This window comes from Rhinatrema bivittatum, chromosome 13 (assembly GCF_901001135.1).
Source record: "Rhinatrema bivittatum chromosome 13, aRhiBiv1.1, whole genome shotgun sequence".
In the NCBI taxonomy this organism is placed as follows: domain Eukaryota; kingdom Metazoa; phylum Chordata; class Amphibia; order Gymnophiona; family Rhinatrematidae; genus Rhinatrema; species Rhinatrema bivittatum.
Genome location: NC_042627.1, coordinates 71,423,622 through 71,440,872, shown reverse-complemented (window position 1 = coordinate 71,440,872; position 17,251 = coordinate 71,423,622). Strand labels below are relative to the sequence as shown.

Genomic DNA, 17,251 nt, shown 5'->3' with positions numbered 1-17,251 from the left:
TCGTGTGTGTGCGTGGCGCGCATGGTCGCTGGGGTAAGGGCGTGCGGGCCGCACGTGCGCATCGGGGCCGCCAGAACACCGCTGCGTACAGGCGAGAAGACGGGGACGTGCACACCCTCCACCAGAAGCATGCACGATCCAGTGACATGCTCCCCAAAACTGAAGACCTAAGACTCGAGCGTAGTATAGCTCACAGATGGAACTGTTGGTTTGTTGATTGTGAGCCAATTCATGACAGGGCCCCTGTCCACAGCGCATTCTGCCGTGGCTGCTGTCACGCGTTCAGTCAGCTGGCTTGGGAATATAAAATACAGCACGTTACATAGGAATATGCAAAAATATAAGACTATTGTGTCACAACGAAGCAGTGTTCAGCTTGCATGATAATTAGGGGTATCACTTCAAAGAAGTCCGGTTACAGGGTGCCGTCTGCTAATTATGTAGCAGGCAGCGCAGAGGTTGTGTTTGGATACTCTGTTCTCTGCTGCAGTGCCGTGAAGTTCTTGATGTTAAAGTTATTAAAGAGGCAGGCTTCTATAGATAGCTGTGGTTTTATCCTTCTTTAGCATCCAAGATAAATTAGGGGAAGTCATTATGTAATTCTCTTGTTTTCCTTGTATACATCAAACTTAATTAAGAATGGCTGAGTAATTACAGCTGTGGATTCCAGTTAAATGCTACAGCCCTATATTAAAAGGGGATCGCCTTTTTTTTTTTTAAATTTTAAGAAGGATGGCTGTAAGCAAATCCTACGGAGGCTGTGATTTTTAGAAACGGTGAATTTTTAAAAACATCAGCCCCTCCCTCTTCTGCATTTAAGACGGCGCTTGTAATTGATCCCAGCAATACTGCGGCGGTGGGAGCCAGGCATCTGGTTGCTACCGCAAGAACACAGCGCCGTGTGTGTGCGCGCGCCCGCGGTGATGTCACTGTGAGAATTCCATGACTCGCGGTAGCTTTTGAAAAGCAAAGCTCCTACTCTCGCAGCGCTGCACTGAAAATATAAAAGGAGGCTCGGCTTATGAGCCACCTGTGCAGGAACGTGTTGGAAGACCTTACTGAAATCCAAGTGCACGGCACCTAGCGCCTCCCCTGGTCCAACACTCTGGTCACTCGATCAAAGAAATTGTCTGCAAGGCCTGCCTCTGGTAAAAAAAACCATGCTGCCTGGGATCTTGCAGGCCATTGGATTCCAGAAACTGCGCGCTCCTCTGTTTTGGCAACGATTCCATTAATTTGCTCACCACAGAAATCAGACTAAGCGGCCTGTAGCGGCTCATATTTCACAAGCAGTGGTGCTTACCTTTAACCGGCTTAGCGTCTCATGTAGTTTAAACTTCCTAATCTTCATCCCTGAAAGGTCACGGTACCTTTCTCTGTGTTGTTTCCCACTGATTGTAGCGGCGTCCTATAGTGACTCGGGACTCGCACACCATTTTTTGCTTGAAAATGAAAATCGGTAACTTGGAGTCACAAAGCCCACAGCTAGTGGTAAAACCTAGTGAGATAATCTGCCTTTTTGTTAGAAATTCTCTAGCAAGGCATTTTTCAAGCTGGCCCTGGGTGTACACATCCAAATGATCTGGTTTTCAGAATATCCGGGGTGAATATTATGAGAGATTTTTGCATAGATTGGAGAACCCAATGATTATTAAATTGTGACTACCCCAGAAAAATAGACCAGCTAGGTGTGTATCCAGGACTGGCTTGGAATATACTGCTGTAGTAGATAAGCAATAGTTGCTTTTTGCAACATTATATCATTGTATATCCAACATTCGAGGCTACTTTGTTGCATGATTTGCTGCTGCTGCTTCACAGCCGCGGCACCTATTCAGAATAGTCATTCTCTGATGTCTGGTAATTCTCTCCCAGTCACTGTGGACTCGTGAAAAAATGACTCATTTTTTCCAGGCCTAAGACATTAAACGCCATTGCTGGGCTTCCTACTTTCCCTGCTCCTCCCACTGTGCCTCATAATGCCCTTTCGCTATCCTTGGATCCAGCGCATCTTGGTATTGTGCCTTCGTCTCTGATCCAATTCTCTGTTTCTATCCTGGCCGAGCTGAAAGATAATTACTGCTCATTTAATTCCTCTTCCATCACCCTTCTAAAAGTTCTGTGGTGCGATGTGGCTGGTTTCCTCGCAGACTTTGTGAATGCTTCTCTATCTGGAGGATGGTACCCCCTCTGTTCTCAAATCTGCTCTTGTGAACCCGCTCATTAAAAACAAAACAAAACAAAAAAACCCCTAACCTAGATGTTTTCAACCTACATAACTATCTGCCAATTTTTTCCCTGCCACTTTTGTTCAAAGTTACAGAAAAAGATAGTTCTTTCGCAGCTTCATGATTATGTGGAGGGCAATCACATGCTTCACCAATCTGTTTGGCTTCCATCCATATTATAACACCGAATCATTGCTTTGGACAGCCTTGACACCATTCGGCTCAGATTCGATAGGGATTCTTGTTTTATGCTAGCGCTTTTAAACATTTCTTCAGCTTTTGACACCATTGACCATGATATCCTTCAGACGTGTTTGGGTTCTCTGAAGATCTCGTCCATTGTACTTTCTTGGTTTGCTTCTTTTCTGTCTGACCACTCTTTTAGAGAACGAATTGGAGGCAGCCTTTCTGATTTTCCTTCGCTTTCCACTGGGATGCTTCAGGGATCCTCTCTCCCTCCTACACTATTGATTATATACTGGGCACCACTATGCATGGAGTTGGGTTCCCTTGAGATCTCTTTTAAACTATACGTATCGACATTCAGTTTTTCTTTCCCATCTCCTTGGACTCCAGCTCTGCTTTTAAAAAAAACCGCACGCTCTGTCTTTCAAAAGTGCAGAGCTGGTTGTCGGACAATAGGCTTGCTTTAAACATCAACAGGACTGAGGTGGTGCTTTTGGCAAGGACGCTTCCAGGCATGTTTCTTTCTAATTCACGTTTAAGAACCATTCTATCTCTATTGAAGAGCAAGCACGCGATCTGGGCATCCTACTGCCTTGTCCTTGCGCTCACAGATCAATTCTCTGGTTCAATCCTCCTTTTTCAAACTGCGGCTGCTACACTCCCTTAAACCTTTCCTTGACTTCTCGGATTTCCGGTCAGTCACCAAATCTTTGGTTCTCTCTGCACTGGATTACTGTAATGCCCTGTTTATTTTTATTTATTTATATTTTTATATTCCGCTTTTTGCACTTTTTTTTGTTCAGAGCGGATTACGTTCAGGTTTCCGGGCCTCCCACGCTCACATCTGAAAGTTCAACACCTAATTCAGAGCTCGGCTGGTCTCTGGCACTCCCTCACGCGAACATCTCTCAGCTCTGCTGGTGGCCTCACACTGGCTCAGATTTTAAGGTCCTCGTTACTGTCTATAAAACCTTGTCTCCAACTTGCCATCCGCCGATATGCTCCCATGAGCATCCTCAGCTCCTCGTCTCAGCACCGCCTTGAAGAGCCTACGATGAAACATCCTCACCTGGCTTCCACCAGAGAGCTTATGTTTAGTATGGCTGGTGCAGTCCTATTGAATGAGGAGCTTCCAGCTCAAAACGACCTGCCTCACTTTAGGAAACAAAACTCATCTGTTTGCCATGGCTTTTGCCAAAAGAGAGCATTGACAGCAGTATAAGCTTGCTTTATGCAGTTACAGTGTTTTGTTTTGTGTGCTTATATGTTTAGTTGTTTATTGCTGTTTGATTATATTTTGTGTGTGTATTTTCTGTTACTCGTTGAGATTTGTGAATCAGCGGGATACACATTTTATTTATAAATTGATAAATACGTTTGTGGTATTCCCTACTCCGCAGAGCATAAGATCCTGCACCTCCAGGGTCTTCTGACTTCACAGTAAGTGGGGGTGTTAACATGAAACAAAAGAGAATTCATTTAATGAGCATAATTAAGGGTTGTAGAATGTTTCTGTAAACTGTTTTGACAGCTGTGTACAATTTATCTCAAAGATAATGTTTGCATTACATTAGTTATGAAATTGGTTGGCTTCCAGTGTTATAGTCTGTTTGAAGAAAAGCATACACTGCTGTGAGAACACCATAATAATATATAGTACTTTACCTGTCTTCAGGCTCCAAACTCTGGTTTTTATTAAGGCAGACATATAATTTTTCATTGAACCATTTTAGTTTTTTTTTGTTGTACGTAGGCCAGCCCACTGATTGATGGTCATCATTTCTAAACTTGGATGCATTTTCTGGCTCGGTTATCATCTTGTCATGCTGTGAAGAGGTAGATATACTGCAAGGAGAGCATTTATAGCTCCTGGGTGGAGACGGAGCCACATACTGCTCTTTGAGTGATACCTATTCATCAGTAACAGAACAAATACTGAGGCAGCACTTAAGGCCGATGCAATACAGTGCGCTTAGCCCAGCCCACTGTATAACCCGCAGTTGGACGCGGGTTGTATAGGCGCTAACTAATCCCCTTATGCAATCAGCAATTGGTCCCTTCACTGACATGTGACAGTAAAGAGACCAATCGGCAATAAGTGAAGGAGTTAATAAATTAATATTAAGTGCCCGACACTTTAATATTGATTTATTAACTCCTTCTGGTGCCCATAGTCCGGTTCGGAGAATGGACGCTGAATTTATCAGCGTCCATTTTCCTAACCCCTGTATATGCGCTGATTAGGAAAACGGGACGCTGATAAATTCAGCGTTCGTTTTCTTATCCGGTGGACAGTCACCGACAGCGGAACCTCTCTCCAGCTCGCGCTGTCAAGGAGGCGCTAGGGGTGTGCAGTCGCCCCTAGCGACTCCTCGACAGTGCGAGCCCTTATTTAAATATTGCATCGCGCCCCCAGGAGAGGTGCCTGGGGGTGCGTATATGAAAGCAGGTGCTGAACACAAAGCGCCTGCTTTCAGCGCAACGTTTTTGCCTCGGCCCCTAGGTTAGAAGAGGTCACTGCTCTACTTGGTCTATGTATGGAAGGGGTTAAGGAGAACAGGGCCTGGGCAGTACCTCTTTGATAAACCATATGAGGAAGGATTGGAAAGAGAGAAGCACAATAAGCAAACTTTTTTTTTCAGTGGAAGAAAGTTCGAAGGCAAGAGGTCATAATAAATGGCTCAAAGGAGGTAGACTGAGGATTAACATTAGAAAATGTTTCTTGAACACAATGATGGTGGAGGCAAAAACCAGTAATCGAATTAAAGAGAGCCAGGGATGCACACGGGGGAACCTAGTTAAGGACTAAGATCACCTGGAGTCTATGGTATATAGGAACAGGAACTAAACTGGACAAACTAGATGGATGCTAACAAAACAGGGAAGTTAGGGACATTCCAATAGAAGGATTGCATTAAAAGCCTTTAAGTAAAGTGAAGAAAGATTTGAAATTACCCCGGTCAACTGATGAGCAGGTTGTTTATACAAACAAAAAACATGCTTTGAAATGTCTGTATACAAATGCCTGGAGTCTAAAAAAATAAGACGGGGGCGTGGATGAAGAGGTAGATATAACTCATCTCGGAGATCTGGTGGAAGGAGCATATCCAGTGGGACACTGTGACACCAGGGTACAAATTATATCACAATGCTAAGATGGATCAAATTGGTGGAGGGTGGCGCTGTATGTTAAAGAAGGAACAGAGTCAAGCAGCATAAAAGTTCTGCAGAAATCAAAATTCACTGTATTTATTTACTTAAAATGTTTATAGGCCGCCCTGTCCAAAGTTCTATGCAGCACTGTAGAATCTTTATGTATAGAAATTCCATATGAGAAGGAGAAGAGAATAACAGTGGGGGGTGTACTACCATCCACCTGTCCAGAATGAACAGACAGACGATAAAATGCTAACAGAAATAAGGGAAGCTATCAGTATTGACTTTGTAAATGTTCCATCAGGACATGCTAAGGAGGTAAAGTTTCTAGATAAAATAAATGACTGCTTTACGGAGCAGCTGTTACAAGAACTGACAAGTGGGGCGGTTATTTTAGATCTGCTTTTAGTTTAGGGGTGGGCAAACTTTTTTTTGTGCTGGTGCTACATTATGAGGGTAAAAGGGGGCAGTGGTGAGTGTCCATATTCCATCCAAGCCCTGGGGTTCATTGGGAAACAGTGTGGCAAACCTTAAAAGAGGAAAAAGCACACCCGCACCCTCACGTTGGATCTTGCCGCTGGTACAAAGTACCCGAGGACGTCATCTTTGTGTGCTGGCCTTTTTCTTCCATGCAGTTGAAAACACAATCTAGTTGTGGTGTTTTCCTCCCCACTCTAACCACGCCCCCGAGGAACGCCTCCTCCAAACGCGGCTAAAAGCCCCCCCCCCCCCGTACCTTTTAGCTGTGTTGAGGGAGAACAATTTTGAGGCGGCCCGGTTTTCTTGCATAAATCTCTGCTTACCCACACAAGTGGCTTTGAAAATTACCCTCTGAATACGTAATGGGATGGAAGCTGAATGATACCACTTGGGAATAAAACGTGTTTTTGGCGAAGCTTGCTCAGTGCCCGTTTGTCTCGTGCGGCAAAATGTTTTGTGCGGTGCACGTTCAAGTTGGTTTTCCATTGCGCTTCCTGTCCTGTCAAGCTCTGCGAATGAACCTTAACCTAAAGCTGACATTTATAGAATGATTCTAAAAATGTTTCAGCAACTTTTAGTGCAGGCAGTGGCCCTTTCGGAATATACAGTGCCAAACTTTATTATTATTATTATTATTATTATTTTAAAACTGAGAAAAATAAAAAATCCCGGAAAGCGTAGCGAGGCATATGTGGCAGTAAAATAGTTCCTCTTGCCCATGAACAACGAGCTTGTGTCGTGCACCGATGACTGGCACAGGCCGTCCCCGAGTCTGGAAAACATAACCTTGTGCCTGCGCTGTCGGAGCTTGGTATGCGTTGTAGCGCCCATGCTTTCATGATAATTTTGCAACGGATTCCGGTGCAGGATTGATAACTTCACCGTGCTTCTTGCCACCCAGTAGTAAGTACTCTGATTTCTTTTTACGTTGCCTGCCTCTTCCTTCAGTGGACTTGAAAGGCAGCATAACCTGTTTAGTGAAAGTTGCTGGGACCTTTTCTTTTTTTTTTTTTTCCGCATTTTTGAACAAAGATCCGTGTGTGTGTGTGTGTGTCTCTGTCGGTCTGAACCTGGCGTGGGAGAACAGCTTCCCTTGTTATGTGTTTTTTGCCTGTCGCCGTGTAAATCGATCGGACTGCTGAAGGGTGGAGTTTACACATTAACACGCCGGAATTGTTTCGTTGCAGCGAGGGGCCTGGCGAGCCGGACTCCTGGAGCGCCGTTTCCCACGCCGTCTCCTCGGGAGACTCGCGGGTGAAGCATCACCATGGACTGGACGTGTACACCCTGTCGGAGAAATGTGACGGGGGAGCCGGATCCAGCGTGGAGAGCGCCATAGGGGAACTGAGGAAACACATGGAGAGCCACGCCTGGCACACGGTGAGAAAGCAGCGCCTAGAGAAATAGCCCGGGACGGGGCAGCCAAGTCGAGCGTGAGGCCAGGGGATCCCTGCTTCCCTATACTGTCCTGTGTGCGATCATTGTAAAGCAGGGGCCAGCCAGACTTTGACTGTAAACGCTACCTCATCTGCTTACGCCGCTATTGCACAGCTTAAAGGTTCTCTGTGCTCACAGCTGTTCTCCCCTCCTCCCCCTCCCCTTTTGTCCCCTTAACAAACGTGCACGACAAATATTTGTCTAATAAAGACTGGGATGCACACATTGAAAAGCAAACAAATCCCGCAGTGGCAGCTAAAAGATCATCTGAAGGCTGGCACGGTTTGTTTTGTTTTATTTTGCAGAATTAAGCAGTTCTGTACCGGGAATATCTTCACATTTAATCTGTGATACAGTTTTATTTGTTTTGGTTTTTTTTTCTTTTACTGTACAGACCAGAGAATGTGAAACTATTTCAGAGCCGTAATTAGAAGCGAGTGAGGGGGGGAGGGGCAACTGCCCAGGGCACAGAGCCCCTTTGGGGAAAAGAAAAAAGTGACTGAAATGCAAGCGAGGATGTCAGACAGGAAGACTGCCACGGTCGCCCTACCTTTTAGCTTGGAGAAGAGGTGACGGAGAGGGGACCTGATAGAGGCTTATAAAATAGGGAAGAGTTATCTAATCCTTTCAAATACTCCATGGAATGGAATAGCAGCAGCATTTTTCCACTCCGCGCACAAATTAAGCTGTGGAGTTGGTTGCTGGAGGCTGTGGTCAAGGCATCTAGCGGAGCCGGCTTTGAAAACGGTCTGGACAAGGTCCTGTAAGAAACAAATCCCCAAAAGGTTATTAGCCAGGACAACTTGGGGGAGGGACGGGACCATTTCTTGTCCCTGGGGAATGAGTGAGCAGCAGGGAATGGATCTGCCGGGTAATGCTGTGGTGACTTAGACTGGGCTTCGTGGACCTTTGGTCTGACCCAGTATGGCAAGTCTTGTGTTCTTATGCTCATCTAGCTTGAGGGGGGAGAGAGAGGAGGGGGATGTAGGGACAGGCGTGGGGGAGGGGCACACACATGCTTGCCCTCTCTCCCCTTTCCCTCTCCAAGCCCTGCTGTCCCTCCTCGACCTCTTCTCCTCCTATGACAGGGAGTGCAGGGACTAAGCCTCGTCTCACAGGGAAGGCTATTTGGAGAGAGGGGGGGAGGGGGGATACGAGTGCAGGCTTAGTACCCATGCTTAGTGCTATCAGAGGCTTGTGTTGCTGGAGTGGAGGGGTGTGTATGTGGGGGGGGGTGCGGCGGGGGGTGGTGAAGGAGAAATTGCAAAGGTGCGGGTTAGGATTGGACTCTGCTGTTGGTGAAGGGAGTGGGGGCATTGACATTTGCTGCCCCCAAATGTTTGCCCCCCGTAGGCACAGGTTTAACAGGCCTGAGCATAAACCAAGTCCTGTTGCCTGCCTCAGGCACTAAAGGTTTTAGTTGCAACTCTGATTTATATACAGATAAGTGTGTTTGTTTTTAGTCCAGCTATTTCCTTCTTCTTTTTTGGGTTTCCAACTCGGTTGGAGCAAGGTTGTAATCTGCCCTATGAATTTTCATTCACGATTATCCAGGGATTGTATTTCCTCTAGACACACTCTAGTCCATTCCTGCAGTGACAGCCCTCGGCTGGGGATTGTCTTTCCTCTAGACACACTCTAGTCCATTCCTGCAGTGACAGCCCTCGGCTGGGGATTGTATTTCCTCTAGACACACTCTAGTCCATTCCTGCAGTGACAGCCCTCGGCTGGGGATTGTCTTTCCTCTAGACACACTCTAGTCCATTCCTGCAGTGACAGCCCTCGGCTGGGGATTGTCTTTCCTCTAGACGCACTCTAGTCCATTCCTGCAGTGACAGCCCTCGGCTGGGGATTGTATTTCCTCTAGACACACTCTAGTCCATTCCTGCAGTGACAGCCCTCGGCTGGGGATTGTCTTTCCTCTAGACACACTCTAGTCCATTCCTGCAGTGACAGCCCTCGGCTGGGGATTGTATTTCCTCTAGACACACTCTAGTCCATTCCTGCAGTGACAGTCCTCGGCTGGGGATTGTCTTTCCTTTAGACACACTCTAGTCCATTCCTGCAGTGACAGTCCTCGGCTGGGGATTGTATTTCCTCTAGACACACTCTAGTCCATTCCTGCAGTGACAGTCCTCGGCTGGGGATTGTCTTTCCTCTAGACACACTCTAGTCCATTCCTGCAGTGACAGCCCTCGGCTGGGGATTGTCTTTCCTCTAGACACACTCTAGTCCATTCCTGCAGTGACAGTCCTCGGCTGGGGATTGTCTTTCCTCTAGACACACTCTAGTCCATTCCTGCAGTGACAGCCCTCGGCTGGGGATTGTATTTCCTCTAGACACACTCTAGTCCATTCCTGCAGTGACAGCCCTCGGCTGGGGATTGTCTTTCCTCTAGACACACTCTAGTCCATTCCTGCAGTGGCAGCCCTCGGCTGGGGATTGTATTTCCTCTAGACACACTCTAGTCCATTCCTGCAGTGGCAGCCCTCGGCTGGGGATTGTCTTTCCTCTAGACACACTCTAGTCCATTCCTGCAGTGGCAGCCCTCGGCTGGGGATTGTCTTTCCTCTAGACACACTCTAGTCCATTCCTGCAGTGACAGTCCTTGGCTGGGGATTGTCTTTCCTCTAGACACACTCTAGTCCATTCCTGCAGTGACAGTCCTCGGCTGGGGATTGTCTTTCCTCTAGACACACTCTAGTCCATTCCTGCAGTGACAGCCCTCGGCTGGGGATTGTATTTCCTCTAGACACACTCTAGTCCATTCCTGCAGTGACAGTCCTCGGCTGGGGATTGTCTTTCCTCTAGACACACTCTAGTCCATTCCTGCACTGACAGCCCTCGGCTGGGGATTGTCTTTCCTCTAGACACACTCTAGTCCATTCCTGCAGTGACAGCCCTCGGCTGGGGATTGTATTTCCTCTAGACACACTCTAGTCCATTCCTGCAGTGACAGCCCTCGGCTGGGGATTGTATTTCCTCTAGACACACTCTAGTCCATTCCTGCAGTGACAGCCCTCGGCTGGGGATTGTCTTTCCTCTAGACACACTCTAGTCCATTCCTGCAGTGACAGTCCTCGGCTGGGGATTGTCTTTCCTCTAGACACACTCTAGTCCATTCCTGCTCTGATAGTCCTCGGCTGGAATACACTTACCCTGCAGTAGTAACATAGTAAATGTCGGTAGGAAAGACCCAAGTGCTGCATCCACTCTGCCCAGCAAGCTTTTGTTTCCTTTTTTTTTTATTCTCCTATTAAAAGCACAATGGTTGCTCCATCTGGAATTCCCTTTTCGTCTTCCCCATCTCTTAGGCACTAGGAATCCTCATCCCATTAGTGGCCTCATCTTCTGGCAGGGCGACCAGAGAGTCGGAGGCACTCCTGAGACTTGCAGGTCCATTTCTTTTCTAATTTTAAACAGTGCCAGCTGCTCTGATGGGGATCGCACCACGGGAGAAAGCTGAAGACGCTTTTCTGACAAGGACACGCAAATCATAAACACCGCTCGTTCTACAACAAAAAGCTGTTTTGGAGGGGGTGGGGTGGGGGGGGGGGGAATATAAATTAACCAGATCTGCCCTGACACTGCTCTCTATAACCAGCAGGCCTGACCCCAGATCAGCTTTAATCCAACTAATTACAAGGCTGCACTCCGCAAGCTCCATTTACAGCGCCTTAATTCTAACCGAGAGCTCTGTTCAGCGGCGGAGCTCTCTCATTTTGTGCCTTGAGGGCAGAAAGAACTATTGATCGTCTTCATCAGGTAGCAAAGAAAGAAAGACGAGGTCCTCTATATTTACTTTACTGCCAAAAATCGAGGTCTCGCTATGCAGTACTCAGAGCACGGGATAATGCAGCATTTTCTGAATTTCTGCAGTTTTTCATTTGGGGGTAAAAGTGAGGTAACTCGGAAGCATTTTGTTATTACCCCCTGCACGTCCATTGGCTATGTTTAGCAGGCCGGGGAGGCTCTGAATTGAATTAAGGTGCTGGTAATTTCTAAAGGCGAGCATCTGCAGTGCTCTGCTGGGGAAGCAACTTCTACAGCCAGCTTTAGTTTTTACGGAGAATTGGTGCGCCACCCAGGAGACTGCGCACGACAACGTGACGCGCATTGAGGTTTGATTTTATGATTGATTGTGAGTGGAGATCGCCTTGGGAGGTGGATAGGATATCTAATTAATTAATTTTAAGGTATTGACCCAGGAACAAGAAGAGTACACTTGAATATTTTCTGAGTCACGCGCGTATAGTAAACTAAATGGAGGCGTTTGGCAAGAATCAGGGCTATTTAATATTCCCTACCTACCGTGATCAAAGGAAGAGCAAGTTATAAATAAGATTCTGACCTGGCACCGCAGTACTGTGAAACGAGCATTTGCCTCAGCAACATTTTTTTCTGATGAAAATACAGATGACTCGATGTAATCTGAGCACCCAGTCGCCAGAAATTCTGTAAACACGAGAGAGAATGTTTGCAAGCTTTCCCAGTTAAGTAATGAGAGACTTTTAATTCTTGTCCCAAAGCTGATCCAGATCTGGCAAAAAAAAACAAAACAAAACAAAAAACTGAAGGAGAGAGGTTCAGATCTGAATTGGAAAAGCACACAAGTTGGCTTCAGCCCTTCAATGCGCTTGCTGAGAGAAGTGATTTTAGAAAAGGCGCGATCCGTCCCTCGCGCGCCTGCTTATCCCCCAGGTCACCGTCGCGTGAAGGATGTCGGCAGGAAAGGGATGGCTTTGATTTGAGGTAAATTGTGGGACCGCCCGGGGGGGGGGGGCTCACCGCAAGTGCTACGCGACGGCATACGGAGGGACCCGGGCTCGACCACTCCCCGGCTGAGGCTGGGAATGCTGCGGAGGCAGCGCTTGTAGTCCTGGCGAGAGGGGAGAGGTTACCGCCATCGCACAACGGCTTCTCCTAATGCCTGGATTTAGAGCCCATGGATTTCTTCACGGAAAGGGTGGTGGAGCCAGGGCAGAATATACAGGAATTTTCTGGAAAGCAGTTTTGCTTTGTATTTTTTTTTTCTTTTGGTAGTTCTTCCTTTCTCTTTTTTTTTCCTTTCAGCTCAACCTTGATTCACAACCACCCCCGGGGATTTTTCTCCTCTTTTACTAGGCCCCTCCCTCTGTTCCCGGTCTGGTTGTTGCAGCAGAGCTCCCGAGGCAGGGAAGCCGTGCATCGGGGCCCCTTCCCGTACCGTTTATCGGTGACTCTAAAGCTGGCCACCAGGTGTCGCCCTTGACCATGAGCGAGACTCCTCCTTTGTCCCCCTTCCACCGTCACGAAGCGGGGTTAGTCGGGGGCTGCTGTGTGCCAGCCCCGATCAGAACCCCTCACGTCTCGCACTCAGAAACGTGGAGGAAAACCGGCCTGCTTCCAACATTGCCCTCGGAGGGGCTACCACGGGGGGACTCGCAACGCGCATCCTTTTAGCCACGTTACGAGGCACCGCCGGGGGAGTAAAGTGCATATGAAGAATGGGATTTTCAAATCCCGCACACACAGACCTCCCCCCTCCCCCCCTCACACACACCTTCACTCCGCCCCACGAAAGGAGGTGCCAAGTCACACGTTGTTTTCTTTGAAACTTGCCTCTAGGCGGGGCCACCAAAAACTGCCCTCGTGAGTCGTGAGTGGTGAAAGAGTCAACCTGGAGTGCGTGGGGAAGGGGAATGTTTTAACCAGAAAGGCGCTCGCATTTTAGCTCCAAAATGTATGAAATCTTAACACCACCCCCCCCCCCCCAAAAAAAAAACCAAAACATGAGGACAAAATTAGACCTAGGAATAAAACCAAACAACAACAAAGCAAGCTGATGGATGGTGACAGAGCAGAGCCAACAGCCCCATCCGGCCTACCAAGTTGTCTTCCTCCCTGGTTCTCTACTGCATTGCCTAGAGGAGCAGATAATTTCCCAAATTAACACCAAGAAGGTAATGTCAAGTTAAGGTTTTGAAGAGTTTGGCTCGAACTGTTTCAAATATAGAAAGAAAAGTTTCAACCGTCAAGCTGGGGGATAAATGTGATCAAGTGAAACCAGGAGGAAAGAAGGGACAAAGAAAAAAAAAACAGAAATGGATGAATTTCTGTAAGTCCAAGGGTTCACAATGCTGTGCCATTTGGCTTTCTGAGTTGCCATATTGAGTATGATGTGCTTGCCATAATTTTGCATGTGCTAGGTTCCCGATTAATGCAAATCTATCTCATGCATATTCATTGTGGACATCCTGAAAACCAGACTGGTTAGGAAGGCTTCCAAGTCAGGAGTGAGAACCACTGGCCTGGTCCAGTGTTTCCCAATCTTTAGAAGCTGAAGGCACACCGGTCTTCATGGGGCAGGCAATGCAGACATGGAGGGGACTCTTGTGATCAAAAGGAAAGTTAAGGAAGTACTGAAAGCCCCCCACCAGTTTCTTCCAAATTTTAAAACAAAGGAGGTGGAGATGCACATGAACCCATCACGATGGGCACATTCCCTCAGTTACGAGTGTAGGAGAAGGGATAAGTTGGTGTGATATGGACAGCCGGCTCAGTTATCTTGGCTGCCACATGTGACCGCTCGAGCTTCTCCACTGCTTCTGTGCCCTGCACTTAGAATGCATCGCATCCAGTGCTCGGTGCCTGCTCTCCAAGCTCAGCCTGGGGATAAGACGAAGGCTTGGAAGATCTCGGGAAGGAAGAAAGTGGAGCCCAGCTCTCTCTGTGCCCTGAATGCTGCCCATCAGTTACCATGCACCAGGGTTCAAGGTGGAGCTACAAGAAGAGGCACTCACGATGTCGCGTGTTCTCAGAAAGAAGCTCGTACACGTTGAAAAGCCACTGCAGCTGAGCCTTGTTGCTACGAGGTGCTGAGAAACAGATCCCAGGTGCTGGTCTGGATCCGAGCATCAGGCAGTAGTGATTTTTCCGTGAAACACCTGATTGGGAGTGAAGTCACACCAGTATGCCACGGCACACTGGTTGGGGAAACTGCGGCCTAGTCAATATCATTTCTGGGGCTGTAGAAGGTCACATGACCTCTTCTCAGCAAAATAACTTTGGAAATTACAATCGAAGGGTGTTATCGATTCACAGTGTGAGTGTGTGATTGACTGATGATTCTTTTCTGATTGAACAAAAGAGCATTTCCTGGGATGTTCCCCACATAGTTCAGATTTATTCAGTAAGCCAGCAAGCAGACACCTTATCCAGTTAAAGTTAGCCGGATAACTTGTAACAGATATTCGGCAGGACAAGTCTGCCACTGTTATCCGGATATCTTTAGCCTGATAACTGTGGCTGTGCTGCTGGATGTATGCTGCTAAAGTTATCCTAGGAAGTTTAACCAGGTAACTTTAAACTTAACTGGCTAAATGCTGGGCTTGATGGACCCTTGGTCTGACCCAGTATGGCATTTTCTTATGTTCTTATGCTGAATATAACTGCTTAAATATAAAAAAATTAAAAAAAAACAAACCCTCACACACAGACACACTCTGTGCCAGAAGGTCTTATTCTCCAGTCCCCAACCCCCTCCCCCTATTTTCTTTAAATGTCAGGACCTAGCACTTAATTTCCCAACCGACAAAATTTATTTTTTATTTATTTATTTATTTATTTATTTAGAATTTTTATATACCGAATTTCCTGTTAGGAAACAAATCAATCCGGTTTACAGGTAACAGCAAAAATGCCTCGGGACGGGAAACAGTGCCCTTGGCTTTACAAGAAACATATTAAACAAGGCTTTACATATTAAACAAGGCTTTACAAGAAACATATTAAACAAGGCTTTACATGTAACATAATGAAACAGTACATAATGAAACAGTAAATTTAAAATTAAATTTAAATTACAAAAGTTGTGGGCCACCTGCCCTCCTTCCCCAACGACATTTAAAGAAAATAGTCACTCACTGTAAATCCAAACACTCAACCCTTACAACCCACCCAGAACCCCTCTCAAACCCTAAGGACAGGAGCACAGTATTGTCTCACTGCACTCTTGGCTCTGACAGCAATGCTAGAAATATAACGCTACTATCATTGCTGTCGGGTAAGACTGACAATAACGTCGGTATTGTACATTACTAATGCTGTCAGGTAAGACTGACAATAACATCGGTATCGTACATTGCTAATGTTGTCAGGTAAGAGTGACAATAACGTCTGTATCGTACATTGCTAATGCTGTCAGGTAAGACTGACAATAACGTCGGTATCGTACATTACTAATGCTGTCAGGTAAGACTCAGCCAATAACGTCGGTATCGTACATTACTAATGCTGTCAGGTAAGACTCTGCCAATAACGTCGGTATCGTACATTACTAATGCTGTCAGGTAAGACTCTGCCAATAACGTCGGTATCGTACATTACTAATGCTGTCAGGTAAGACTGCCAATAACGTCGGTATCGTACATTACTAATGCTGTCAGGTAAGACTCTGCCAATAACGTCGGTATCGTACATTTCTAATGCTGTCAGGTAAGACTGCCAATAACGTCGGTATCGTACATTACTAATGCTGTCAGGTAAGACTCTGCCAATAACGTTGGTATCGTACATTGCTAATGCTGTCAGGTAAGACTCTGCCAGTAACATCGGTATCGTACATTGCTAATGCTGTCAGGTAAGACTCTGCCAGTAACGTCGGTATCGTACATTACTAATGCTGTCAGGTAAGACTCTGCCAGTAACGTCGGTATCGTACATTGCTAATGCTGTCAGGTAAGACTGCCAGTAACGTCGGTATCGTACATTACTAATGCTGTCAGGTAAGACTCTGCCAATAACGTCGGTATCGTACATTACTAATGCTGTCAGGTAAGACTCTGCCAGTAACGTCGGTATCATACATTGCTAATGCTGTCAGGTAAGACTCTGCCAGTAACGTCGGTATCGTACATTGCTAATGCTGTCAGGTAAGACTCTGCCAGTAACGTCGGTATCGTACATTGCTAATGCTGTCAGGTAAGACTCTGCCAGTAACGTCGGTATCGTACATTACTAATGCTGTCAGGTAAGACTGACAATAACGTCGGTATCGTACATTGCTAATGCTGTCAGGTAAGACTGCCAATAACGTCGGTATCGTACATTGCTAATGCTGCTGTCAGAGCAGTGTCAGTTGCTGGCAGCAGTGCAGTTTCTCTGCTGCTCTCCCAGAGCGTCCTGAGAGTTTGTGGGGGGAGGAGATTCCAGGTGGGTCACAAAATTAGTTAGGGATTTGCATTATCTGGGCATTTTCTTTAGATATTGATGGGAAGCTATGGGCCGCTATGGCACATGACTTTTTTAAAATTGTGTTTTTGGGAGTTCGGAGGGGTAGGGATCGGCTCTAGACCCTGATATTTTTGGAAATAATTGGGAGAAAGGGGCTGGAGGATTAGGCCTCCTGGCCCTGAAGTCCCCCCCCCCCTTCCTGTTTAGCTAATTTAGTCATCTCATCTTGTTGACTCAAACAAGAAGCTATAGAAGAACTTTCAGTTGCTAGTCTTCATCTCCTGCACTTTGCAATCGAGCTTAAATTGTCTCTCCACTCCCTGGCCCCTATGCTTTTCGTTTTAAGCACCCTGTTTTAAAACCTTTATCTTTTCCAGCTCGCCGGTTAATTGCTCTCTAATTTCTCCCTGGTTAATTTCAGTTTTATTTCCAAGTTTGTCCTTCCCTGTTTAATGTAATGCATACCCCTTATGCTCTGGTTTTCGTTTCAATGTAAACCGAAGTGATTTGTAACCTGTTACAAGAATATCGGTATAAAAAAAATGTTAAAT

General features: G+C 46.5%; 1 protein-coding gene across 9 annotated transcripts in view; it reads left to right on the top strand.

The window, feature by feature from the left end:
• The window catches only part of AKAP13 (A-kinase anchoring protein 13), a 336,318-nt gene that overhangs the window by 122,874 nt on the left and 196,193 nt on the right, over nucleotides 1-17,251 (top strand). For all 9 annotated transcript variants that reach the window (XR_003852464.1, XR_003852465.1, XM_029575495.1 and 6 more), the window contains one exon: nucleotides 7,238-7,430. Coding sequence is in view for 7 of the 9 variants with exons in the window: in XM_029575495.1 (XP_029431355.1) it covers nucleotides 7,238-7,430 (193 nt within the window). In the remaining 2 variants the exon portion in view is untranslated. The remainder of the gene's footprint in view (nucleotides 1-7,237; nucleotides 7,431-17,251) is intronic.